Raw genomic sequence first — 26981 nt, 5'->3', positions numbered from 1 at the left:
TATTTTCTAGACACCATCTGTTCTTAATAATCCTGTATAACTCTGTCTCGCACAATTTTCCAAGACTTGCATAATGTACTTGAAACAGCTGTAGGAAAAATGGTAATGATGTTAGAGAAAAATAAAATATGTGTTTGTCAAATTAAATACATTTATTAAATACATGTTTAGCAATGTTTCATAAATACTTATCATTTGTTGTTAACGAAGATTGATTCATCAAAGGAAATATATATCAGGAACTATTTTTGACAGTCTTTGTTTGCAGTATTGTCTGAAACAATAACAGCCTGATCTGAAGGCCGGAGAGCATACATTTTAACCTGATAAAGAGCTTGTGGGAAATTTTTTTGCTTGCGTTGTCTGACACAGCGGAGGCCTGACTGATTAAGCAACTGCAGTAGCAATTGTTCTGGTCTCGTGACTGAGGAATCCTGTTCATCAACATCAACAGAATTGCTGGACGCAAGATTTTCTTTCACGACTATTATTCCATTTTTTTTCAATCCATTTCTAAAAGAGAACACACATAAGGTGATATGCACAAACATTAAAACAAAAGATACGACAATCCATGTTTTTCAAAAATAATAACAATAATTTTATTGCATTATCATATGAATCAAACAAGTGATCTTTTAAATTCTTTTTTAAAATTTTTACTACTTGATGGAATTGATGGCTTATTAGGCATTTCTTAGACTTAATAGAACAATCACAAAATGTAACATTCATGATCAGTAAATAATATTCATAGTACATTCCAAAAGTAATACTTTAAAAAGCAAGTCATATTAAGGTTAGAGGCTGTGGTGGTCTAACAAGTAGAGTGCTAGATTCCAGCCTTGGAAATCACAGTTAGAAGCAGGGTTTTTTCCTTGTGCCAGTCCCAGGTCCACCCAGTCTGCTATCAAATTGAGTACCAAGGATATTTCCCTGGGAAAAAGCTCAGCACCCTCCCGCACCTTGTGCCACTGCAAACAAAAGGTTGCACTCTACCTGCAATTACACCAGAAGCCCATTCATGGGTGAGCACGGTTCAATCCCGCGTCCAGCCATCCTGATTTAGGTTTTCCGTGATTTCCCTAAATCGCTCCAGGCAAATGCCGGGATGGTTCCTTTGAAAGGGCACGGCCGACTTCCTTCCCCGTCCTTCCCTAATCCGATGAGACCGATGACCTCACTGTCTGGTCTCCTCCCCTAAACAACCCAACCCAACCCATGGGTGAGCAGTATGGACTTTTCTTTTCATAGTAAGGTTCCAGAACCACAAGTTTCTTATTTCGGATTCTCAAAAGCAGGAGCAGGATATAGGTAGAGATTATAGGCAGGAAGGAGATACTAAAGAAAAACTGACTGGAACAGTTGCTCAACAGATTGCTGACAAGCATAAAGATGTGAATCACAAGAGAATAAAGAATACCCTGTAGTTACTACAAGTGATTATCCAATTTTAGACCCATGGGTAAAGAAATATGTAGCCAGAAAGAAAAGTTTTTACTTCAGTGTCCCAAACACAATGAAAGCAATTTGTTGTGGTCCTCAGTTCATAAGTCTGGTCTTCAGTACAGAGATTGGTTTGATGCAGCCCTCCATACTACTCTATCCTGCACAAGCTCCTTTATCTCCAAGTAACTACTGCAACCTACATCCTTTTGAATCTGCTTAGTGTATTCATTTCTTGGTCTCTGTCTATGATTTTTATCCTCCATGCTGCCCTCCAATACTAAACAGATGATCCCTTGATGCACCAGAACATGTCCTACCAACCGATCCCTTCTTATAGTCAAATTGTGCCACAAATTCCTCTTCTCTCCAATTCTATTCAGTACCTCTTCATTAGTTATGTGATCTACCCATTTAATCTTCACGAGTCTTCTGTAGCACCACGTTCTGAAAGCTTCTATTCTCTTCTTCAGAAACACTTTTCTTGCCGTTGCCAGTCTACATTTTATATCCTCTCTACTTTGACCATCATCAGTTATTTTGCTCCCCAAATAGCAAAACTCATCTACTACTTTAAGTGTCTCATTTCCTAATCTAATTCCCTCAACATCACCTGATTTAATTCGACTACATTCCATTATCCTCATTTTGCTTTTGTTGATGTTCATCTTATATCCTCCTTTCAATACACTATCCATTCCATTCAGCTGCTCTTCCAGGTCCTTTGCTGTCTCTGACAGACTTACAATGTCATCGGCAAGCCTCACAGTTTTTATTTCTTCTCCATGGATTTTAATTCCTACTCCATTTTTTTCTTTTGTTTCCTTATAACTGCTGTCTGGTTTCTGTGCAAATTGTAAATAGCCTTTGGCTCCCTGTATTTGACCCCTGCCACCTTCACAATTTGAAAGATAGTATTCCAGGCAACAATGTCAAAACCTTTCTCTACATCTACAAATGCTAGAAACGTAAGTTTGCCTTTCCTTAAACTGATCCTCCCCAAGGTTGGCTTCTACCAGTTTTTCCATTTATCTGTAAAGAATTCATGTTAGTATTTTGCAGCTGTGACTTATTAAACTGATAGTTCGGTAATTTCACACCTGTTAACAGCCGTTTTCTTTGGGATTGGAATTATTACATTCTTCTTGAAGTCTGAGGGTATTTTGCCTGTCTCATACATCTTGCTTACCAGATGGTAGAGTTTTGTCAGGGCTGGCTCTCTCAAGGCTATCAGTAGTTCTAAAGGGGGGGGGGGGGGTTAAGGGTCCATACAATTTCTACCTTCCATGTTAATGGCAACACTGTAAAAAATGAAATCTACCTGTGTGACACTGAGCTAATATTTTCATTGTTTTATTGCGGTTGGCCATTTAGCAATGGATGTACCAGATTAAACTGTTAAAGAATTGGTGGGTGTGTAATTGAAGAATAACGAAGACAGTGTACAAGATTTTCCCAAGCTTCATCTAGAAATCCCCGAGGACAGATCATACTGTCATTTCATAGCCACATTATCAAGTCCAAATCCAAAAGCAAAGTAATCAATGAAATATGACACTTAGAACAGAAATCACATTTATTATGAACACCAATGTACAGACAGAACAGAATTGAACTCCTGGATAGGGAGTGCATCTATTTATACAAGCATCAAATATACCAGAATGTTGGTATTATGCAGCCATCGAGTACACAAACATAAGGTATTTCGAGATCCTTCCAGAAATAGTAAATACTAAATAATAAATAACTGCTGGTAGTTGGCTTTGAATTCTACCTACGGTACACCAACCAGTGACTATGCCACACTGCTTGCACCACATCTCTTGGCACTGCCCCCTCTCATGGAGAAATAACAATCCGCTATTTCTGAAGTTCTCATTGGAACTGACTACAGCACCCTGGATCTAGATCTTGTCAATGGTCCTCTGTATGGTGGCACTGACAGATCCTCACATTCTGATCGTGTTGTTATGTCCTCTTCAATATGATGAGCATCCAAAGTAGCCCCTTCTGTAGAAGCTTCGCAACTGTTGAGCGTGTCTTCAGTTTCCTTGAACCCCCTATCACAATCCTGCGCCTTTGGTCTGCATCAGGGCTTCATATGTATACATGGATCACATGCCTGTGCTTTTATCTTTTTTATGAAGGGCCATAATACTTGACTTAATATGCGACACTCAACAAGTGATGAACAATACGATATCACCAAGAGAAGTCTTTAGTGGATTTTCTCATAGTCCAACTTCCTGCGCAGGCATAAAAATACACAACAGTGGTGGTTGGTGCTATATTGCCCACAGTCTTCCTTTTGAGCATCCGGGGTCTGTATGTGAACCAGCTGCCTTGTTTCTTGGGTTCTCATGATGAGATGTTTCATATAGTCAAACTGAATATCATCCAGCTGAAACAGAAGCAGTGTGCCTATTGTCATTTTGGTCTCACAACTGTGGGTCATAAAAACTGATTTGAAGCCTGCAGTGTCTTGCTTCACTGCATTGTAGGTGAATGTCAGGATGGCAGAACTGTATCCCCTCTCTCTTCAACATCAGTGTACATCAAGAGCACATCTCCCAATGTCTTATTAAAGTGCTCTGCGAGGTCATTTGTCTGTGGATAGTAGACAGCTGTTGTCCTGTGGGTGATGTCACAATGTGAAATTATTTCAAATGGAAAACTTTTCCGTGATTACAGGTCATTACACAGAATGCTCTGTGCTTCAAAATCATGTCTTCTACATGGTACTTTGCAATTTCTGCAACATCAGCAGTCAACGTAACTTTGATGACAGCATAGCGGGTGCGGTAGTCAGCGCAAACTATTATCCACCGATTTCCATTAGTCAACTTCAGGAACCTTCCCAGAGGTCAATTCCAATTTGGTGGAACAATGCTGCTGCAGCCAGAATTGGTACCAAATGCCCCCAAGGTAACTATGGCATGTGCTTCCATCATTGGTATCTCTTATAGTAGCTCACATGATGTCTAATGCATTGACAGAGACCTGGCCAGTGATACCTGCATCTGATTCTGTCCCTGCTGACCAGATGTTGTAGCATCATGGAAATAGTTCAAAATACCTAGCCATAGAAGAACTGGGATGACGAGCAACCATTTCTGTCCCAATGGGAGCTGGGATGAGAAGCAACCATTTCTTCTCCAATGGCTGCTGGATGATGAACAACCATTTAAACCCCTTTTATGGTTTTCAGCAATGTTGGAGATTTCCTCTGTTCAGCAGCAATGTCATTTAATGCAGTGATGACTGAGATTTCATCCATGCTGCTGTGCTCCAACAAAGGTTTCCTTGGGAGGCTGCCAGCGTCCTTGTGTTCATATTTTCTTTTGTATACCACAGTGATGTGATACTTCTGAAGCCGTTTTTAGTGCCCACCCTGTCAGTCAACTTGATCAATCTTTCAGATCAGTCAACCAGCATAGAGAAGATGGGCTGTCACAATGATGAATGCTTTGTCGAATAAATATGGCCAGAACCTGTTGGTGGCCCAAACAACTGGAAGGTACTCTTCCTCGGATTTAGAATAGTTCATATTGAACCTGAAGAGTACTCTGGAGGCATAAGCTGTTATGTTTTTAGCACCTTCCTGAACTGCAACTATTCTATAACCACTACTGCCATCGTGAAGTTCTGTGTTGGCATTTTCACCACACAATGCTGGACTGGAGAAGATGTTAGCACCTTCTTAAGTATGAGAAAAAACCATCCTTGCACCTTGTTCCAGGAAAATTTGGTGTCTGCCTGCAGTAGTTCTTGCAATGGATCTGCCAGGGTACAGAAGTCCTTTACAAATTGCTGGTGGTATGAACACATTAAAAGGAAATTTCTCAATCATGAATGTGCCGAGAAGTCAGGAAATCCATGACTGCTCTTATTTTCTCTGAATCGGGATGGACTCCACTGCCATTCACTAGGTATCCCAAGATTTCTATTTCTTGGGCAGCAAAGAGGCACTTTTTTGGATTTGGGCATGGGTGTAGTGTCTGAAGGCACTACAATATGCTCGTTAAGTGGCTTAATTGTTCTTTAAATGTTTTCAAAAAAATGAAAATGTCATCCAGATAGCAAAGACAAGTTATCCACTCAAGGTGACAAAACAGGTTTCCATCAAACGTTCTAAAGGGTCTGCAGTATCACACAGTCCAAATGGCCATAAATTTAAACTCATAGAGTCTGTTGGGAGTCATCAAGGCAGTCTTTCCTGGTCAGTCCTGTCAACCCCGATATGCCAGTAGTTTTTCTGCATGTGCATAGTGGAGAAATATTTTGCTCTATTTGAGCAGTCTAAGATATCATCAATGAGCCACAATGGGTAGACATCTTTTTTCATGACTTTGCACCATAGTCAGTTGTTGTTGTTGTGGTCTTCAGTCCTCAGACTGATTTGATGCAGCTCCCCAAGCTACTTTATCCTGTGCAAGCTGCTTCATCTCCCAGTACGTACTGCAGCCTACCTCCTTCTGAATCTGCTTAGTGTATCCATCTCTTGGTCTCCCTCTAATGACTTTTACCCTCCATGCTGCCCTCCAATACTAAATTGGTGATCCCTTGATGCCTCAGAACATGTCCTACCAAACAAACCCTTCTTCTAGTCATGTTGTGCCACAAACTCCTTTTCTCTCCAATTCTATTCAATACCTTCTCATTAGTTATGTGATCAACCCATCTAATCTTCAGCATTCTTCTGTAGCAACACATTCCGAAAGCTTCTATTCTCTTCTTGTCCGAACTATTTTCGTCCATGTTTCACTTCCATACATGGCTACACTCCATACAAATACTTTCAGAAACGACTTCCTGACACTTAAATCTATACTCGATGTTAACAAATTTATCTTCTTCAGAAACGCTTTCCTTGCCATTGCCGGTCTACATTTTATATCCGCTCTACTTCGACCATCATCAGTTATTTTGCTCCCCAAATAGCAAAACCCCTTTACTACTTTAAGTGTCTCATTTCCTAATCTAATTCCCTCAGCGTCACCCGAGTTAACTCGACTACATTCCATTATCTTCGTTTTGCTTTTGTTGATGTTCATCTTACATCCTCCTTTCAAGACACTGTCCATTGCGTTCAATTCCTCTTCCAAGTCCTTTGCTGTCTCTGACAGAATTACAATGTCATCAGCAAACCTTAAAGTTTTTATTTCTTCTCCATGGATTTTAATACTTACTCCGAATTTTTCTTTTGTTTCCTTTACTGCTTGCTCAATATACAGATTGAATAACATCGGGGAGAGGCTACAACCCTGTTTCACTCTCTTCCCAACCACTGCTTCCCTTTCATGCCCCTCGACTCTTATAACTGCCATCTGGTTTCTGTACAAATTGTAAACAGCCTTATGTTCCCTGTATTTTACCCCTGCCACCTTCAGAATTTGAAAGAGAGTATTCCAGTCAACACTGTCAAAAGCTTTCTCTAAGTCTACAAATGCTAGAAATGTAGGTTTGCCTTTTCTTAATCTAGCATTGGTAGTATAGATGCAGAAATGCAACTGCTGTCCTCCTCCTCCACAAGGACCACAGAAGAGACCCAAAGATTCTTTGAAGGTTGAATGATGTAATCTTGCAGCCTCTTCCTCCTGGATTATCCACTGTTCAGCCAGCAACACCCTATATGCATGATGGTCAAATGGTGGATGGTAACCAGAATTGAAACAGTGTTTTACCATTGGCCACTTGGTCTGTCTTTTCTCCACTCTGGATTTTAAAGCACCTGAAAACTGTCGTAAAATGACAGCACGATGGTAGCTTCCTCCCTGTATTGTCTGTAGTGGTAGTGGAGCACAGTTCATTGCCAACTATACTGTCCTTCCAGGACTGGTTCGGCTATCCCTACACACTTTTGTTTAGGGATGACCTGTGGCTGCTCATGACAATTAGTTAGCCAAAGTTCTCCTTGGCCACCTATAGTGCTTATGATTCTCAATGGCTTGTAGATTTCTTTTAAGAGTCTGGGTAGCTTTTTGCAATCGACAAAAGCTTCACAGTTTAACTGAGCATTTCAAATGATGACTGGAACTTGTTTCATTGATGACAGCGAGGTAACAATGTTTTCATCAGCAAACAAATGCCCAGAGCAATCTTTGCGTGTGTGCTGGTAGGAACAGCTTTGTCAGTCTGGAGGTCTGGTCTTCCACAGTCTACAACTGCTTGTGATGGCTACAAGAATTCCCATCTAAGAATGAACATGACTAAATTCTGTTAAAAAAATAAATTCAAAGGGCAGTATTATCTCATTGATAGTTATTCTTGCAGTACATGTTTCTGTCACCTGGATGTATTTTCAATTTGTGACCATAGTTTTCTTTAGCTGGTATGACAAGCATTCAGCTTTACAGAAGAAGAAGCCTCTGAATCAATTAGCACCCAGACAGCTTGGGTGACAATGATGATGTAAATGAAATTTCCTGTCATCTTGGTAAGTGCTGTCTACAGAGAATTATCATCTGTGGTGGCCTCAGCTCTATAGATGGTTCTCACACTTAGTTTTCCTGAATGTGGTGGCTGGTATCTCCGTATGATGATGGAGAATGGCTACGGTGTCTTGGGTAGAACCATGACTAGGGTATGGTGATGAACTTCATCCCACAGGTTGATTGTAATCGTGTGCAGTAGACTGGCATTATAGAACTGTTGTGATGGTTGACATCTTGCAGCGAGGAACAGTTGTCAATTATTCATCATCTTCTTCTGCAGAACCATACAACGTGTCCAGGACATCCATAATGAAAATATACTAGTGTGTTGTCCTCCACCTTCCAAGTTTTTTTCCGCTGCGGGTTGTTATGCTTGGTGGAGGAGTTGATTGTGCTTGCATTGGTCAGATGATAGGTTGTTGTCTGATGGCTACAGCACTGTCTCAGTTGACCAAGTTTATTCTTCATGGCGCAATGATTTGTGGTGGAGACTGGTGTTAAAGATCAACAGACATGCTCTTCAACATTATCTATTATCTCTGGATGCATGGGGCAGACATTCCTGCCACTATATCTTGTGTATTCAGTCTGACAGTTCTGCTTGCCATAAACTGTTGTATCTCTTCTTTTACAATCTGACATATAAGAGAGGTGACCAGCTGCATAAAAGAAATTTTATTTCATTAACCAGTTCCATGCACTTAGCATGTAAGATTTCATCAGCTTCTGTCATATTCAACTTCACAGTGCTACAAAGGGTCAAAACATTCTGTGCATAAGAGTGTGTCATTCTGCAATGACGTTGGGCCCTATTCTTCAATTATTCTTTTATCAAGTGGACCTGCCATTGATTGTCACTAAATGTTTTCAGCAGCTCAGCATGCAATTTGTCCCAGCTACTGAGCTTCTTTTTGTTGTTCTAGAACTAATACTGGGCTGTGCCATCTAAGTAAAAGTATGTATTTACCGAACACATCATTTTATCTCACTTGTTGTATACAGTGACTCAGAAGAACACTTTCAACAATTTCGTCCAAATATACACACAATGGCTACTTCAAGAAACCTCCAGAAATGATAAATACGAAAAAAAAGAAAGAGAAATGGCCTGCATCCAGAAGTAACTGATAATACAGAACAAACATTTGCAACTGGTGGTACACAACATGTTGTTTCACAGGTGACTCTCTCTTTTACAGTGTATGTTTTTCCAGTTACAGGGCTGGTACAGGTGGCAGTAAGAGAGTGAACAAGCAAAGTCTTGCTGTAGGGAAGGTCACAGTGGTAGTACCAAGAGGATAGAGAAATGGGTGCAGTAGGAGTTTAGGGTCTGACAAGGATATTGCGATTGGGAGGGTGACGAAAAGCTATTCTACGTGTGGTGGGAAAATGTCAAACAGATTTGGCCTCATTTCAGGGCATGATTTTAGGATGTCATGGCCTTGTGGAAGTAGCTGATTAATACATTCAAAACCAGGATAATACTGAGTGACAAGTGGTGTTCTCTAAAGTTGTTTTTTGGAGGGATCAGAAGTACCATGATTACATGTTGGAGCCCCAGAAATCTGCTTTTGAACTAGGCTGGTGAGTAATTACATCCAGTGAAGGCTGAGGTGAAGTGAGAATGGTGGTGTATTGCTGTAAAGAGTCTGAATCCAAACAAATACGTTTGATTCTTATGTCAAAGCTGCATGGGCGTGAACATTTTGACATGGAAATGACAGCAACTGTCAAAATGTAAGTACTTTTGTTAGTAGGTTTAATGTGGGCAGAAGTGTGTAGCTGGCCTTCGGTAAGGATGAGATCAACATCAAGGAAAGTGGCATGGGATTCAGAATATGACCATGTGAAATTTAATTGGCAATTCTGGGAATTTTAGCAGGTCAGCCTCACTATGAGACCACATGTCATCAATGTATTTAAACCAAACCAGGGGCTGAAGGCTTATGGATCCCAGGAAAGCCCCCTACAAGTGACCCATGAAAAGGAAAATAGGAAGGAGCCATCCTGGTTTCGAAGGTCGTATCCATGAGCTGTTTGTACGTATGTTTGCTCCTCAAAGGTGAAGTGGTTGTTGGTAAGTATAAAGTTGATTAAGGTGAGCAGGAAGGATACCTCAGGTTTGGAATCAGACTAAGGAAATGTTCAGCAGCAGACAGACAATGTACATGGGTTTGTTGGTATAGAGGATGGTGGCATCAATGGTGACAAGCAAGGTGTGTGGTGGGAATGGCATGGACATAGATTACAGACGATCTAAGAAATGGCTGGTGTCTATAATATAGGAGTGAAGTTTTTGTATTATGGATTAATCAATTAGTGCTGATATACATTTGGTGGGTGCTTTGAAGCCAGCAACTATAGGATGACCAAGATGACTGGGTTTGTGGATCTTAGGAAGAAGGTAAAAGATGGGGGTGCGTGGTTTGGGTGGGGTAAGAAATTCTGTGGATCAGATGTTAGTCCTTGTGGAGTTCCGAAAAACTGGTGTCAGAGGGAAAACCCAGATGGCGCATGTGGTGAAACAGGCACTGAGCTCACGACTGTTACGTTGTGGAGCATGCTCTACAATAGGATACTGTGTGTTACCAGTATACACCCTCTGCCTATGCCCATCACCCTAACTGATAGCCTGGTGGTAGCCATGCCAATGTAAAGGGCCAAACAGTGTTTACATAACAGCTGGTACATGACGTGTTGTTTCACAGGTGACTCTCCCTTTTATAGTGTATGTTTTTCCAGTTACAGGGCTGGTACAGGTGGCGGTAAGAGGATGAACAGGCGAAGTCTTGCTGTGGGGAAGGTCACAGTGGTAGTAACAAGAGGGTAGAGAAATGGGTGCAGAAGGAGTTTAGGATCTGACAAGGATATTGCGATTGGGAGGGTGACGAAAAGCTATTCTAGGTGTGGTGGGAAAAATGTCAAACAGAATGGGCCTCATTTCAGGGCATGATTTTAGGATGTCATGACCTTGTGGAAGTAGCTGATTAATACATTCAAAACCAGGATAATACTGAGTGACAAGTGGTGTTCTCCAAAGTTATTTTTTGGAGGGATCAGAAGTACCATGATTAGATGTGAGAGCCCCAGAAATCTGCTTTTGAACTAGGCTGGTGAGTAATTACATCCAGTGAAGGCTGAGGTGAAGTGAGAATGGTGGTGTACTGCTGTAAAGAGCCTGAATCCATACAAATACGTTTGATTCTCATGGAAATGACGGCAACTGTCAAAATGTAAGTAGTGTTGTTAGTAGGTTTAATGTGGGCAGAAGTGTGTAGCTGGCCTTTGGTAAGGATGAGATCAACATCAAGGAAAGTGGCATGGGATTCAGAATATGACCATGTGAAATTTAATTGGGAATTCTGGGAATTTTAACAGGTCAGCCTCACTATGAGACCACATGTCATCAATGTATTTAAACCATACAAACCAAACCAGGGGCTGAAGGTGTATGGACCCCAGGAAAGCCCCCTCCAAGTGACCCATGAAAAGCTTAGCATAGGAAGGAGCCATCCTGGTTTTCATGGTCATATCCCTGAGCTGTTTGTATGTCTGCTCCTTGAAGGTGAAGTGGATGTTGGTAAGTATAAAGTTGATTAAGGTAAGCAGGAAGGATGTCTTAGGTTTGGAATCAGGTGGTTGCAAACTAGGGAAATGTTCATCAGCAACAGACAATGTATGTGTGTGTTGTTGGTGTAGAGGGAGGCGGCATCAGTGGTGACAAGCAAGATGTGTGGTGGGAGTGGGACCGACAAGGATTTCAGTCGATCTAAGAAATGGCTTTAGTATAGGAGAGAAGTCTTTGTACTATAGGTTGCAGGTATTGATCAGCTATGGCAGATATACACATAGGGTGGGTGCTTTGAAACCAGCAACCATAGGACAGCCAGGATAATTGGGTTTGTGGATCTTAGGAAGAAGGTAAAAGATGGGGGTGCATGGTATAGGTGGGATAAGAAGTTCTGTGGATTGAGATGTTAGCCCTCGTGAGGGGCCTGAGGTTTTCAGTAGGGACTGCAGGTTAGTTTGAATCACAGGGCTGTGGTCTTGATGGCAGATGCTGTATGTAGAGGTGTCAGACAGGTGGCGTAGACCTTCACTAACTTACTCCTGTTACTCAAGTACCACTGTGGTAGATCGTTTGTCTGGAGGGAGTATAATGTTGGAGTCATCAGCTTTTAGGGAATGCATATTCTGGAGAGGACAGGTTAGGGTCATGTTTTAGGGTACTTGGAAAGGGCTGTGAAGTAATGCGGGATGTGAGGAATTCTTGGAAAGCTTGTAAGGAGTGATTTTGAGGTAGTGGTGGTGGATCAAGTTGTCAAACTGTTCAAACCGTTCAAGGCAGGGTACTGTTCAAACCGTTCAAGGCAGGGTTCAGTGTCAGGTTTGATGTTGGAAAGGTTTTTGGATTGGGTTGTAAAGTGATATTCCAAGTTGGCATTACAAGGGAGGAAAGTAGGTTCTCTATCAAAGCAGCATGATTATATGCAGATTTAGAGTGGAAAGTGAGACTCTTGTATAATACAGATAATTCAGGAGGGGAGACTACTTTAGATGAGAGATTGAGAACACTGTAATGTTGTAACTGGTTTGTGTGATTATGATTTTTAATTGGTCTGGGAGGCAGTGGTGAAGACTGGGAGATGTTAAGGAAGCTGGCCAAGCTCAGGTTATAGGAGAGGAGTGGTGGTTGATGGTTTGGCTGTTAGGGATATGTAGAGGGACAGGAAGAGAAACACCATTGTTGAGGTAGTGTAAGAGAAGGTTGGGATACCTTTTCAAGGTGAAGTCTGGCATGTTGTAGTTGAAGTTGGCTTGGTGGATGATACCATCTGAGGAAATATGAGAGACAGATAAGTGCAGCATTGTGTTGGAGGAGGGAAATCTGGTAGAGTGGAAATTGGCAGATGAGGCATATGGGTCACAGATTAGCCGAATAAGTGCAAGAGATTGCTGTATTTGAAACTGTAAAAGAGCCTTGTGTATAGTAGAATTACATCCAGAAACAGGAACTTTCAGTGTTAGGCCTTTGGAAGCAACTCCAAGGGACAAGCAGGTTTCAAGAAACAGAATGTGGGACCTTAGTTTTCATAGTTGATAGTGCAAAACCATGTTTTTGAAAAGAGCAGATGTAATATGTGATGGGATTCATCGTTGCAAGAGAGTTTGCTTTGGAATATTAGAAATGATGGGAATGGCAGAAAAGAGAAACAGAGGATGGAAAACAATAGAAAAATGGAAGAATGGCAAGGAAAAAATCGGAAAGAATTGTAAAAACAGACAACGGTTAACCAGAGGTAACAAGTGGGTGAGAATTTCTTGCCAGAAAAGTGGCCAAAGTCATAGGAGAAAATGTTAGGAAAAGAAAAAAAAATCAATAAGGGCCATTGTGAAAAAGAGACAACATTTTAAAAACTGGGCAAACAGAAAGGGAAAGTCATGAGAGAAAATGTAAACTATTTGCTTGGCAAATAAAGTAAAGTTGAAGATGGCAGTAAAAGTCAATCAGAGCAGTTTGATGAAAAATAAACACACAAAACCATGAAAGAATTGTATATAAATAAGGTAAGTGGAGAGTGGGAAAGAAAATAACTGTCAAATTTGCAAATAAATCAACAAAAGATGATCAGGAGAAGGCCGTGCAGTTTAGTGAAACATAAACAAAATGTTATATGGAAATTCGTAAATAATAGTGGACCTCTATATGCACAAAAGCCAATACTAGAAAAGATATAGGAGTAATGTGTTGATTAATCTGGGTGGTACAGGTAAATAAACGAACGGACTAGCAAATAAGGTAGAAAAAAGACGACAGTTTGAATAAGGCAGACAACAACAAAGACTGACAGGAGGGTTACATAAGAAGGAATAGTGGCCATATGGGCTAATACAACAAGGAAAATGATTATTTTTCGACATTGTAGTGTATTTCGACATTATAGTGTAACTGGATGGATAAAAAAATCTGCTCACCAAGCAGCAGCAGGAGAACACACATATTAAAAAGGGTTTTAAGTATGTAAGCTTTCAGAGCCAGTGGCTCCTTCTGGCAGAAGGTTTGAAGATGAAGGAAAAAGACTGGAGATGTTTGGGAAAGGGTAGAGTTTAGGAAAGTCACCCAGAACTCCGGGTCGGGGTAAATGTGGAAGACAGGGCAGTATCCAAGACAGAGAGTGCTTCTAAAGCATTGTGTATGAGTTAATAAGAGTGAAAAACTGAGTGCATAGTGTGTAATAGAGGTGGGAGGCTGATGGCAAAAAATAGATAGGTCAGAAAGTGAAAGATGTAGAAAACTAAAATCGAGTGTAGAAAAGAGTAGTTACTGCGAAGAAATGCTGTGACAGAAGAAATTTACAGTTTCAAATAAGCAGTCTCTTGCACTTACCCAGCTAATCTGTGACCTATAAGCATCATCTGCCAATTTCCATTCTACCAGACTTCTCTCCTCCTTCAAAATCCTGCAGTTATCTGCCTCTCATGCTTCCATGGATATTATCACCTGCCAAGCCAAATTCAAACTGCAACAACGTGCCAGACTTCACCTCAAAAATCTATCTCACCTGATCCTAAAGTACCTCAACAGTGGTGTTTCCCTTTCTGTCTCTCTGCAGCTCCTTAAACAGCCACACCATCAACCACCACTCCTGTCCTACAAACCAAGTTTGGCCAGCCTCCATACATCCACCAGTCTTCACCACTGCCTCCTAGACCAACATGACTCATAATCAGTCATAACACTGGTTTTCTCAACCTCTCGTGTAAAGCACTATCTCCTTCTCAATTATCTGTACTATCCAAGGGTCTCACTTTCAGCCCTAAATCTACTTGTAATCATGCCCCTTTGATAAATGTCCTACTTTCCTTCAGGTGTAATTTCAACTGGAAATATCACTTTGCAATGCAAACCAGAAACCTTTCCAACAGCAAACCTGACATTGAACCCTGACTTGAACAGTTCTGACCATGATCCAACTTGGTCCAACATCCTGCATTACACACAATCACTTAGCTTTTCACTCTTATAACTCAAGCACGATATTTTACAAGTAATCTCTGTCTTGTATATTACCTTGTCTTGCACCTTTAAGCTCTCTGGTTTTTGAATCTCGTCAAGTGCAGTCCCCAACAACAAGCCTCTCCTTCTCATCCCGTCCGGTAAGTCTCCCCTGATCCATAGTTCCGAGTGGCTTTTTCGAACTCTACCCCTTTTCCTAAACCTCTCCAGTCCTTTTCCTTCAGCCCTCTTCTTTACCCTTCAACCCTTCTGCCAGAAGAAGGAGCCACTGGCTCCGAATGCTTGCATACACAAAACTTTTTTTTTTTAAATATGCCACCACTTGGTCCGTAGATTTTTTAAAATCTATCTAACTGTGTTATATTATCAAAAATTTATTACTTTTGCTGTTAGAAAATATTTATGATAGTGTGCTGAAAAGTAATGCCTCCAATTTTTTTTATCTGAAACCTTATAAAGCTTTTTAAATGGATTAAAACTTATTAACATTCTACGTCTTTGCTCTTCATGTCTATATATTTGCTTCTCAACATGACCACACTGCCAACGAACATGTCTGTCCCAAAGAGAGACCAGTTTGTTGATACTGACACAGTAGAATGTCCGGATTTGTTGACAGAGCCACAACATCACTTTTTCTTGCACCATTTCATTACATTCAAAGTAAAGTTTTCGAAGGCGTTCTTTAAGTTTTGGAAACGGATGAAAATCTAATGGAGCCAAGTTGCGACTATATGGAGTACGCTTGATGACAGTAAACCCAAGACATCGGATTTTTGCAGAAGTCACAGCACTTGAGTGCAGTGACGTCATGCTGAAGGAGAGGATACTCCATGTGTGGATGAACTCTTCGAATTCTTGCTTTCAGTTTTCTGTCTCATGCACTGATGTAGTTATGTTGCACACCGATACATTACATGCTAAAATTCAGAGCTCTCTAGTGGCAGAGGGTTCCAACTTGCATCAGCATAGTGTGAAAGTAGACCAAGTAATATGCATGGCATGTAATACCTCAACCAATATTTAGAACAAAATAAAAAATTCAGAGGCATTACTTTTCAGCAAACTGTCGTAAAAGATGAATTTTATGGAAGAAGCCACTCTTATTACAAGGAGAGAATGGTCATAAAAATATTAAAAATTTTCATACATTTACAATGATATTCCAGTCTGGTACAACTAAGCATAACATAATATTGTCAAAGTGTGTATTAGGAAATTTTATTGTCTTTATCAACAAACATCAAAGAAATGTCATCACTGCTGCCTCCTCCTCTCCCTCCTTACCTCTTAAAAATGAACCTTTCAATACATAGTAAACAGTGAAGGAAACTTACATGCAACGTCTGAAGAACTGAATAAAATCTTCATCCGTTAGGTGGCCAAGAACCCACTGACACCAAATGACATCATATTTTTGGGGTTCTGGTGTGAAATTTTGAAGACCTGTGACATAACAAAAAATTTTCTAACTTTTCAGTAAATGCTTGTACATTATCCAGCAATACTAAAAATAATATACCTAATATATTTTAAAATTCTTAGGAAACTTGTTGCTAATTTCTATTCCCATCTCTCCGTCTCCACCTCACATAGGCATAATAAATCTGTTCGTCTCATACCTATAATCTTTCTGGTCTACAGTCACTTACAGCTATTTTGCAAGCATCTTGTTTTTAATTTCCCTTTACTTCAATTTAACATATACTGAATATAAATAAATAGTCAATTACAAACTTATGAACAGTCAGCATGTAGCCACATAAATAAAGATTTTTTTTAATTGGCTCTTTCACTTCTGTTCAGTGGAACTAACTATTTAACATAGTCTTTATAAACAAAAAGGGCATTTGTCACTCGAATATTCATTGGTAGATATGACACGTTGTATGGGTAACGTCAAGAGTACTCTGAAGATGGGAGATAGTGCCATATCTGTTCTTCATGTACATAAATGATATGATGGATATGGTATACAGCAATCTGAGGCTGTTTGGTGATGAAGCTGTTGTATATGGGGAAGTATAGTCACTGGGTGACTGTAGGGGGATTCAGGATCACTTGAACAGAATTTCTATTTGGTTCAATGAACAGCAGTTTGTTCTGAGTGAGAAAACCCTGACACTAGGCTGCCCTGCACAAGAGGCACATTGTGTTAGAGTAATGATCAGCCTGCTTTACTGACACACACTACATGTGTGGAAGGGCATAGCTGGGAGTAGGTTAAGATGGATAGAGGATGAAATGGACAGAGAGAGGAGGCAGGAGAGTATGGACAGATGAATGGATGGACGGATGGGCGGACGGGTGGGTGGGTGGGTGGGTGGGTGGGTGGGTGGGTCGGTGGGTGGTTGGGTGGTTGGGTGTGTGAATAGGTGGGTGGGTAGATGCTCAGGGTATTAAGGGACTACACTATGAGGTCATCAGTCCATCAATACTTTGTGTATCCTTCCCAGAGAGGAAGGATACAAAAGACAAATCCTAATGAACCTGACTGTATCCGTAAATCAAGAAAACAAAGGGACAGAAGTGAGAGAGGTGTAAAAGGGTGATGGTGAGAGAGTCGCCTCTCCCAGAATGCAGCTGGAGGCCCCCAGGCACATTATGCAATAGGAGAGGCACCTTCTGCATCCATTGTTCTCAGTAGAGAACAATGACAGCGAGACAGTAAACCAACAACAGATGGAAAAGAATAAGAAGAATTAAAAAGGTGGGAAGGACAGGAAACAAACTAGGCCACTGAGCAAGGGCACCCATGGGCCCCCTGTGTTTGGAGCAGGTGACAGGATACCCCTCCAATCCCTCAAGCAGCCAACAAGGCAATGTGCTCACATCACAAAGAAGTGTAACAGACACTTTCATAGGTAAAACATAAAACCGGATCAGCCACTTTGGCATTGTCTGCTAGCACCAGAGGTAGCATGTCAGCGAATTCAACGTTTCACCATGTTGTTGTTGTTGTTGTTGTGGTCTTCAATCCTGAGACTGGTTTGATGCAGCTCTCCATGCTACTCTATCCTGTGCAAGCTTTTTCATCTCCCAGTACCTACTGCAACCTACATCCTTCTGAATCTGCTTAGTGTATTCATCTCTTGGTCTCCCTCTACGATTTTTACCCTCCACGCTGCCCTCCAATACTAAATTGGTGATCCCTTGATGCCTCAGAACATGTCCTACCAACCGATCCCTTCTTCTGGTCAAGTTGTGCCACAAACTTCTCTCCTCCCCAATCCTATTCAATAACTCCTCATTAGTTATGTGATCTACCCATCTAATCTTCAGCATTCTTCTGTAGCACCACATTTCGAAAGCTTCTATTCTCTTCTTGTCCAAACTATTTATCGTCCATGTTTCACTTCCATACATGGCTACACTCCATACGAATACTTTCAGAAATGACTTCCTGACACTTAAATCAATACTGGATGTTAACAAATTTCTCTTCTTCAGAAACGCTTTCCTTGCCATTGCCAGCCTACATTTTATATCCTCTCTACTTCGACCATCATCAGTTATTTTGCTCCCCAAATAGCAAAACTCCTTTACTACTTTAAGTGCCTCATTTCCTAATCTAATTCCCTCAGCATCACCCGACTTAATTAGACTACATTCCATTATCCTTGTTTTGCTTTTGTTGATGTTCATCTTATATCCTCCTTTCAAGACACTGTCCATTCCATTCAACTGCTCTTCCAAGTCCTTTGCTGTCTCTGACAGAATTACAATGTCATCGGCGAACCTCAAAGTTTTTATTTCTTCTCCATGAATTTTAATACCTACCCCGAATTTTTCTTTTGTTTCCTTTACTGCTTGCTCAATATACAGATTGAACAACATCGGGGAGAGGCTACAACCCTGTCTTACTCCCTTCCCAACCACTGCTTCCCTTTCATGTCCCTCGACTCTTATAACTGCCATCTGGTTTCTGTACAAATTGTAAATAGCCTTTCGCTCCCTGTATTTTACCCCTGCCACCTTTAGAATTTGAAAGAGAGTATTCCAGTCAACATTGTCAAAAGCTTTCTCTAAGTCTACAAATGCTAGAAACGTAGGTTTGCCTTTCCTTAATCTTTCTTCTAAGATAAGTCGTAAGGTCAGTATTGCCTCACGTGTTCCAGTGTTTCTACGGAATCCAAACTGATCTTCCCCGAGGTTGGCTTCTACTAGTTTTTCCATTCGTGTGTAAAGAATTCGTGTTAGTATTTTGCAGCTGTGACTTATTAAGCTGATAGTTCGGTAATTTTCACATCTGTCAACACCTGCTTTCTTTGGGATTGGAATTATTATATTCTTCTTGAAGTCTGAGGGTATTTCGCCTGTTTCATACATCTTGCTCACCAGATGGTAGAGTTTTGTCAGGACTGGCTCTCCCACGGCCGTCAGTAGTTCCAATGGAATATTGTCTACTCCGGGGGCCTTGTTTCGACTCAGGTCTTTCAGTGCTCTGTCAAACTCTTCACGCAGTATCGTATCTCCCATTTCATCTTCATCTACATCCTCTTCCATTTCCATAATATTGTCCTCAAGTACATCGCCCTTGTATAGGCCCTCTATATACTCCTTCCACCTTTCTGCTTTCCCTTCTTTGCTTAGAACTGGGTTTCCATCTGAGCTCTTGATATTCATACAAGTCGTTCTCTTATCTCCAAAGGTCTCTTTAATTTTCCTGTAGGCGGTATCTATCTTACCCCTAGTGAGATAGGCCTCTACATCCTTACATTTGTCCTCTAGCCATCCCTGCTTAGCCATTTTGCACTTCCTGTCGATCCCATTTTTGAGACGTTTGTATTCCTTTTTGCCTGTTTCACTTACTGCATTTTTATATTTTCTCCTTTCATCAATTAAATTCAATATTTCTTCTGTTACCCAAGGATTTCTACTAGCCCTCGTCTTTTTACCTATTTGATCCTCTGCTGCCTTCACTACTTCATCCCTCAAAGCTACCCATTCTTCTTCTACTGTATTTATTTCCCCCATTCCTGTCAATTGCTCCCTTATGCTCTCCCTGAATCTCTGTACAACCTCTGGTTCTTTTAGTTTATCCAGGTCCCATCTCCTTAAATTCCCACCTTTTTGCAGTTTCTTCAGTTTTAATCTACAGGTCATAACCAATAGATTGTGGTCAGAGTCCACATCTGCCCCTGGAAATGTCTTACAATTTAAAACCTGGTTCCTAAATCTCTGTCTTACCATTATATAATCTATCTGATACCTTTTAGTATCTCCAGGGTTCTTCCATGTATACAACCTTCTTTCATGATTCTTAAACCAAGTGTTAGTTATGATTATGTTGTGCTCTGTGCAAAATTCTACCAGGCGGCTTCCTCTTTCATTTCTGTCCCCCAATCCATATTCACCTACTATGTTTCCTTCTCTCCCTTTTCCTACACTCGAATTCCAGTCACCCATGACTATTAAATTTTCGTCTCCCTTCACAATCTGAATAATTTCTTTTATTTCATCATACATTTCTTCGTCATCTGCAGAGCTAGTTGGCATATAAACTTGTACTACTGTAGTAGGTGTGGGCTTCGTGTCTATCTTGGCCACAATAATGCGTTCACTATGCTGTTTGTAGTAGCTTACCCGCATTCCTATTTTCCTATTCATTATTAAACCTACTCCTGCATTACCCCTATTTGATTTTGTGTTTATAACCCTGTAGTCACCTGACCAAAAGTCTTGTTCCTCCTGCCACCGAACTTCACTAATTCCCACTATATCTAACTTCAACCTATCCATTTCCCTTTTTAAATTTTCTAACCTACCTGCCCGATTAAGGGATCTGACATTCCACGCTCCGATCCGTAGAACGCCAGTTTTCTTTCTCCTGATAACGACATCCTCTTGAGTAGTCCCCGCCCGGAGATCCGAATGGGGGACTATTTTACCTCCGGAATATTTTACCCAAGAGGATGCCATCATCATGTAATCATACAGTAAAGCTGCATGCCCTCGGGAAAAATTACGGCTGTAGTTTCCCCTTGCTTTCAGCCGTTCGCAGTACCAGCACAGCAAGGCCGTTTTGGTTATTGTTACAAGGCCAGATCAGTCAATCATCCAGACTTTTGCCCTTGCAACTACTGAAAAGGCTGCTGCCCCTCTTCAGGAACCACACGTTTGTCTGGCCTCTCAACAGATACCCCTCCGTTGTGGTTGCACCTACGGTACGGCTATCTGTATCGCTGAGGCACGCAGGCCTCCCCACCAACGGCAAGGTCCATGGTTCATGGTTTCACCATAAGGTGGCCAAATTAGGGCATTTCAGTAGGATGTGGGCCACTGTAAGACAGATATCACACCGACAGTGGGGTGAATCATCATGTCAGAGAATATGGCCATGGATCAGTCAAGTGTGGCCAATGCACAGCGGACAGAGAACAGCAGCTTCCCTGAGAGACACATGAAGGGAAGACTGCCACACGGTGGCAGTCTCCTTTATGGTGTGCAGTTTATTTGGAGACTCCAGGGTATACCAACCTGTATTCCAAGGCTCCAACAATTGATGGCGCAGTACCACCATCTCCAAAGTGGGGGACCTTGTAGCCAACTTGGCCAATCAGTCAACATGATCATTCCAATCGTTCCATGGGATCCCAATATGACCATGTGTATATACGAAGATAACATTACCCAGTTTGGTGAAGGTCATAAAGGAGATCCTAGATAGTCACAACCAATGGATGACAGGGTAGCACTGGTTGATAGCCTGTAAACTGCTTAGGGCAGGCTGTTCCAACCGAGCTCCAGGGAGCCGGAGCGCTCCGGAGCGCTCACTGCGGCAGCTCGGAGCCCGCGTGGAGGGGGAAAGCGAACTCACTGCCCCCTGGCCGCACGCAGCCGCAACTGACGCAATAATCCGTGTTCAATGACAGCTATGACTAGCCGCGGGAGCCCTGTACCTCTATTGGAGGATACCTTTCTATTCATTGAGAGGCATGGTTGTCCGCAGTGTGTTGTATGTCATAAAGTATTTAATTCTGCGAAGAGGTACAATATACAACGACATTATACACGTCTTCACGCAGCGCACTACGATCAGGTAGAAGGTGTTGCACGTAGAGAACTGGTAGCCAGGCTTAAGAACGACATACGAAAACGTTTTTAAACTTACGTCTCCTCGTAATACGGAGGGTATCAAAACATGCAACATACTTTGTGTTCTGTAAAGCGTTTATAATTTTCAGGTGAATGAGAGCGGAGAAAACACTACTGAATCTGCAATTCGAGCAAGCTGCAGGTTCGCTCACATCATTGCGTCGAATGGCAAGCCTTTTTCGATGGGACAACTCGTAAAATCGTGCATGGTAGCGGTTGCAGAATGTTTGCTTCGACAGGCAAACCCCTTCAATTGCCTGCATCTCCCTTGGAAACAAACAATGTCTCGTCGAATCCTGGACATGGCAACAGATTTAGAGACAGCCCAAGAAAAAGGCAGAAAGCTTTGTTGCATTTTCGCTACGCTTGACGAAAGCACCGGCATATCGGACTGTGCTCAGCTTGCAGTCTATGTGCGTGGTGTCGACATGGAGCTGCAAGTAACTGAAGAACTCTTGAATGTGGTACCACTCGATTACACCGCAACAGGACGTGTCATTTTTGAAGCTGTTTGTGAATCAGTGGATAATATGAATTTGCCGTGGGATAAGCTCCATTCTGTAGCGACAGACGGTGCACCAGAAATGATCGGGCGTCACCAAGGTTTTGCTTCTCATTTGAAAAATAAAAACTCAGGGAGGAATTCTGGAAAGACATTTTGACTCTTCATTGTTTTATTCACTAAGAGGCACTGTGTGCTGAAACAGTAGAGCTAGGTGGCGTAATGAAATATATCGTGAAGTGTGTGAATTTTGTACGCCGTCACGCAATGAATCATCGCCAATTCAAAGGATTCTTGAGAGATATTGAAGCGCAATATGGGGATATACCTTACCACAGTACAGTTCGTTGGCCGAGTCGGGGAAAAGTTCTTGATGTTTTCTTTGCCATTCGTGAGGAACTATCCCTTTTTCTCGAAATGAAAGGGCAAGAAATGCGTTGTCTGAATGATACAAAATGGATATCAGACCTGGCGTTCCTAGCTGACATAACTATGCATCTGAATAATTTAAATTTGTCATTGCAGGGCAAAGGGCAGCTAATCGTTGATATGCACGACCAGATCAAAGCGTTCATGGAAAAGTTATATTTATTTGACAGGCAGATGAGTAATGGACATTTAACGTTCTTCAATCATCTTGCTTCTTTAAAACTACTTGAAGATAATACTTTCGGCGATTACCAAGCAAAGTTAAAGCAGCTCATCACGATTCCGAGACCTCACTAGTTTGGAAATGGAACTTAAGGTGTACAGCACTCCTTTTTCATTTTCCCCCGATGACTGGTCTTAGTCACTTCAATTGGAGATTGTTGATTTGCAAAATTCAACTTTGTTGAAAGAGAGGTACTACAACACGTTGGATTTGTCACGATGGTATCGTTCATTACAGCAAAAAACATTTCCCAAGCTTCACAACAATGCCGCTCAGATCATGTGCATGTTTGGATCTACGTATTCTTGTGAGCAGCTTTTCTCAGCAATGAAAACACTAAAAAGTAAGGAACGATCGTTTGTTCAGGGTGCAACAATGAAGGCCATCCTCCGCATTAACGCTGCGAACACTTTGACGCCTGATATTTCCGATCTTTTAACGAAAAGAAAATGTCAAGCTACAGAGACCCAATAAATTTAATATGCAATTCCTTGTAAAACAGTTGTTTCTTATTTATTTCCTGAACATCGTATTAGCAGCTAAGAGTATGAGGTTGTCGATCTTGTAAGACGCAGCTGGCACATCAAAACGCTTGCCTTGCCGCCTGCCTCAGCCAGCCGTGCCACGTGCCGGCCCACTTGAATGGCCACAGCGAGCGACGCGGCTCCCTGGAGCAGGGAGCGCTCCGCGGCTCACAACGGAGCCGACGAGCTGGAACAGCCTGGCTTAGGGAGTCACTGCCTATTAAGAATGTCTTGCAAGTGCAAGAACAAAGGTGGCTGAGGATTTGAGCAATGGCCACCAATTCCGTGGTGAATACACTGCATCCATTCAGCAGGGAGTGTAACTCACTGCACCCTGGATATGTGCAGGCAACACTAGTTTGCCCGTCAACCATCATTGTATACCACTTCTGAGCCCGGAATGCATCTAGGACACCCAAGAATGGGTAGCAAAAAGTCATGGTGTCTACACAGCCTTTCAGTCCAAATGATAGACTGAGGCAGATCTGAGGACAGGGTACACACCATGGAGGTGCATGCAATTTCTCCCTGGCAAAAGGTGAGAGGGACAGGGGAGCGGGATGGGGGGGAGTTGAACTTCAGAGCAGAGACTGAAGTTGAACTGCCTCTGTTGTGAGAGGTAGATCTTCCTTCCTGGAAAAAGGATATAGTAGTTCAGATGCTCAAGGAAGTAAAGAATGCGTATTGCATGGTTGAGCAGCAGTTGTTGGCACCTGATATGTACAGGAGGGACCCCAGCCTCCAAGAGCAGGCTCTTCACAGGGCTGGTCTGAAAGGCACCGACTGCAAGTCAGCCCCCACAACTGTGTATCAGGTCCAGCAGCCACAGCTCTGAAGGCAATGCCAAGCCATATGCTTGGCTCCCATAATTAAGACAGGACAGGATAAGGGCTTTGTAGAGCTGCAAGAATGTAGAGCAGTCTGCACACCCGCTGGTGTTATTGCGACAGCGAAATGTATTACAGTGTGGTCAGCATGGTCGCTTAAACTGGTGAAGATGAGGAAGCCACGTCAACCGGTCATTGAAGAACAGTCCCAAAAAGGGACAAGACTCCATCACAGTGCACAATTGGTCATCAAGGTACGGTATTGGTTAGGGATCGACAGCATGACAGCAACAGAAGTGCATGACATATGTATTGATGGCGCAAAACCAGAAGCCATGGGCAAGAGCCCAAGTCTGCATCTTTCGTATGGCACCCTGCAAGGGGCATTCAGAAACATCCACAGGTGATGATCAATACTAGATGCAGAAGTCATCAGCATACAGGGAGGGTGACACTGTAGATCTCACAGCTTCAGCTACAGCATTCACAGCCACTAGAAAAAGAGGCACACTTAATACAGAGCCCCATGTGACCCCATTACCTTGCAGATTGGGGGGGGGGGGGGGCGATACTGTGGGAAGCACTAACTTAAACCCAGAAAGTACGCTGCTCACACAAGACATTCCGGACAAAAATCAGGATTGAACCCAGGAGAAACCCAAAACTTGGGGTACCAACACAGCCATCAGTTCACCACACATCCGAGCAACTTGCAGTGAACATTAGTGAGATTAATTGGGTGATAGCTGTGCATCTCAAAGGGGTTTTTACCCAGTTTCAGTACTGGGACACTGCCATTGAGATGAGAACTCACCTTTGCTCCAGATACAGTTGCAAATGGCAATATGTGACATTAGCAACCCACAGACAAGCATTAGCAACCCACAGACAAGCATTATACAGTTCCAGGTGATGTGTAGTAAATGATAGATGAAATCATTCTACCTGCTGTTTGAGGATACGAAAAGAAGGATGATAATTCTCAGATGCAGAGACCCAAGCATAATGCAAAGCAAAATGTTCAGCAACAGCATCTGGGTCAGTACAGACACCACCACTCAGAGATACCAGGTATAACTGTATGTGACTGATGTCCGTAGAGGCATCAAATATTTGCCCAAACCTGCAGACGAGGAGCACACAGTCCAATGGTAGCAACGTACCACTTCCAGCATTCTTGTTTCTGTTGTTTTATATGGTGGTGGAACCAAGCATGGGGCTGTTTAAAGGCAATGGGATGCTCTATCAACAGATGTTGCTTGTGGCATTGGAGAGTCCATAAATGACCTCCAATGGCTATGGTGACTTCAGGAGTCCATCAAGGTACTATCTTCTGATGGGGGCATCACAAGGAAGAGGGGATTGCTAAGTCAGCTGCTGAGAGAATGGCTGCAGTTGTGTTCTGATGATTGGGTGGGAGAAGAAATGGGCTGCAAATGGAAATATCAATGGCTGAATAAGATCCGTATGCCACATTGAAGTGCATGGGAACACCAGGATTCGAAGGACAAAGACTGAGCTCTGCGAGTAAGTTTTCAACAGCTTCACCATGGCCAGTGGCTGCAATTGCACCCTGCAAAGAGTTGTGGGTACTGATGTCATCCAATATTAGGAAGGGTGGGGAGAGCTGAGAGAATAGTGCAGACAATGCGTTCTGGGGCACTTCAGAGTCAGGAGGGAGATACTCATCATTATGGATGGTAAACTCCAGAGACATCTTCACATGAACAGCCACAGCCTCCATAGTTGTATTGAGCTGCATGTGTTTGCAGGGGAGTCCAGAATGCACATGCAAACACTACCCCAGAGTAAGTACAGTTCTTAAAATAGCCCCAACAGCTGTAGACAGTGGACGTCTGCATTGCTGGGAAACAACTCTCCTAGAGAGCGATGCAAAAAGTAGGAGAAATGAACAAGAAACATCATAACTCAGCTAGGTGGAGGAAAAAATAGCTACAGTTCCGCTGGGGGATCATGCTATCAGTATCCTGTGGGAGTATGAAGGGACCAAGGTGGCAGATCTTGCCTCAGGGCCAGGGCCACTTGCTGCCAATGGTTGTGAGGATATGGCATCAATATGCATTTGTACTCAATCAGTGTGTGTGGGTCGTGGGTCCAGGACCACAGGGTCCATCAGGAATGGTGTCTCAGGTACAAACGTACAACATGTGGGGTCTTCTTTTTGGAGGACTTCTTCTTGTCCTCCTTCTCTTTAAATGATTTCAACTTCCGTAAGAGCTTGTCTGGGATAGAGGAGAAACATGAAGTCCTGTGACTTGCAACCTGTGGCTTCTTCAGACACAGGCTGGCATCTGGTTGCAGGTCAGCACAGTACTGGGAAGGTACAGTCCTGAAGGACCCCTCCATGGTAAGGGATGCCAGAGAGGGCAGAGGCTTTTCCAGTTAAAGATTGGGGACTGACACCACTGGAAGTGGTAACGATACTGCCACCAGAGAGGAAGACAAAGCCTTACCCG

At 42.3% G+C, this 26981-nt stretch overlaps 1 protein-coding gene across 1 annotated transcript in view; it reads right to left on the bottom strand.

The window, feature by feature from the left end:
* Positions 1 to 133: 133 nt before the first annotated feature.
* The window catches only part of LOC126483644 (N-terminal Xaa-Pro-Lys N-methyltransferase 1), an 88800-nt gene continuing 61952 nt past the window's right edge, over positions 134 to 26981 (bottom strand). Inside the window, exons 4-5 of the mRNA XM_050106701.1 lie at positions 16239 to 16347; positions 134 to 513 (exon numbers count right to left, since the gene is read on the bottom strand). Of these exons, the coding sequence (XP_049962658.1) occupies positions 243 to 513; positions 16239 to 16347 (380 nt within the window). The 3' untranslated portion in view covers positions 134 to 242. The remainder of the gene's footprint in view (positions 514 to 16238; positions 16348 to 26981) is intronic.

This window comes from Schistocerca serialis, chromosome 6 (genome assembly GCF_023864345.2).
Source record: "Schistocerca serialis cubense isolate TAMUIC-IGC-003099 chromosome 6, iqSchSeri2.2, whole genome shotgun sequence".
In the NCBI taxonomy this organism is placed as follows: domain Eukaryota; kingdom Metazoa; phylum Arthropoda; class Insecta; order Orthoptera; family Acrididae; genus Schistocerca; species Schistocerca serialis.
The sequence above is the reverse complement of the archived record's forward strand: the minus strand, read 5'-3'. Positions and strand labels throughout refer to the sequence as shown.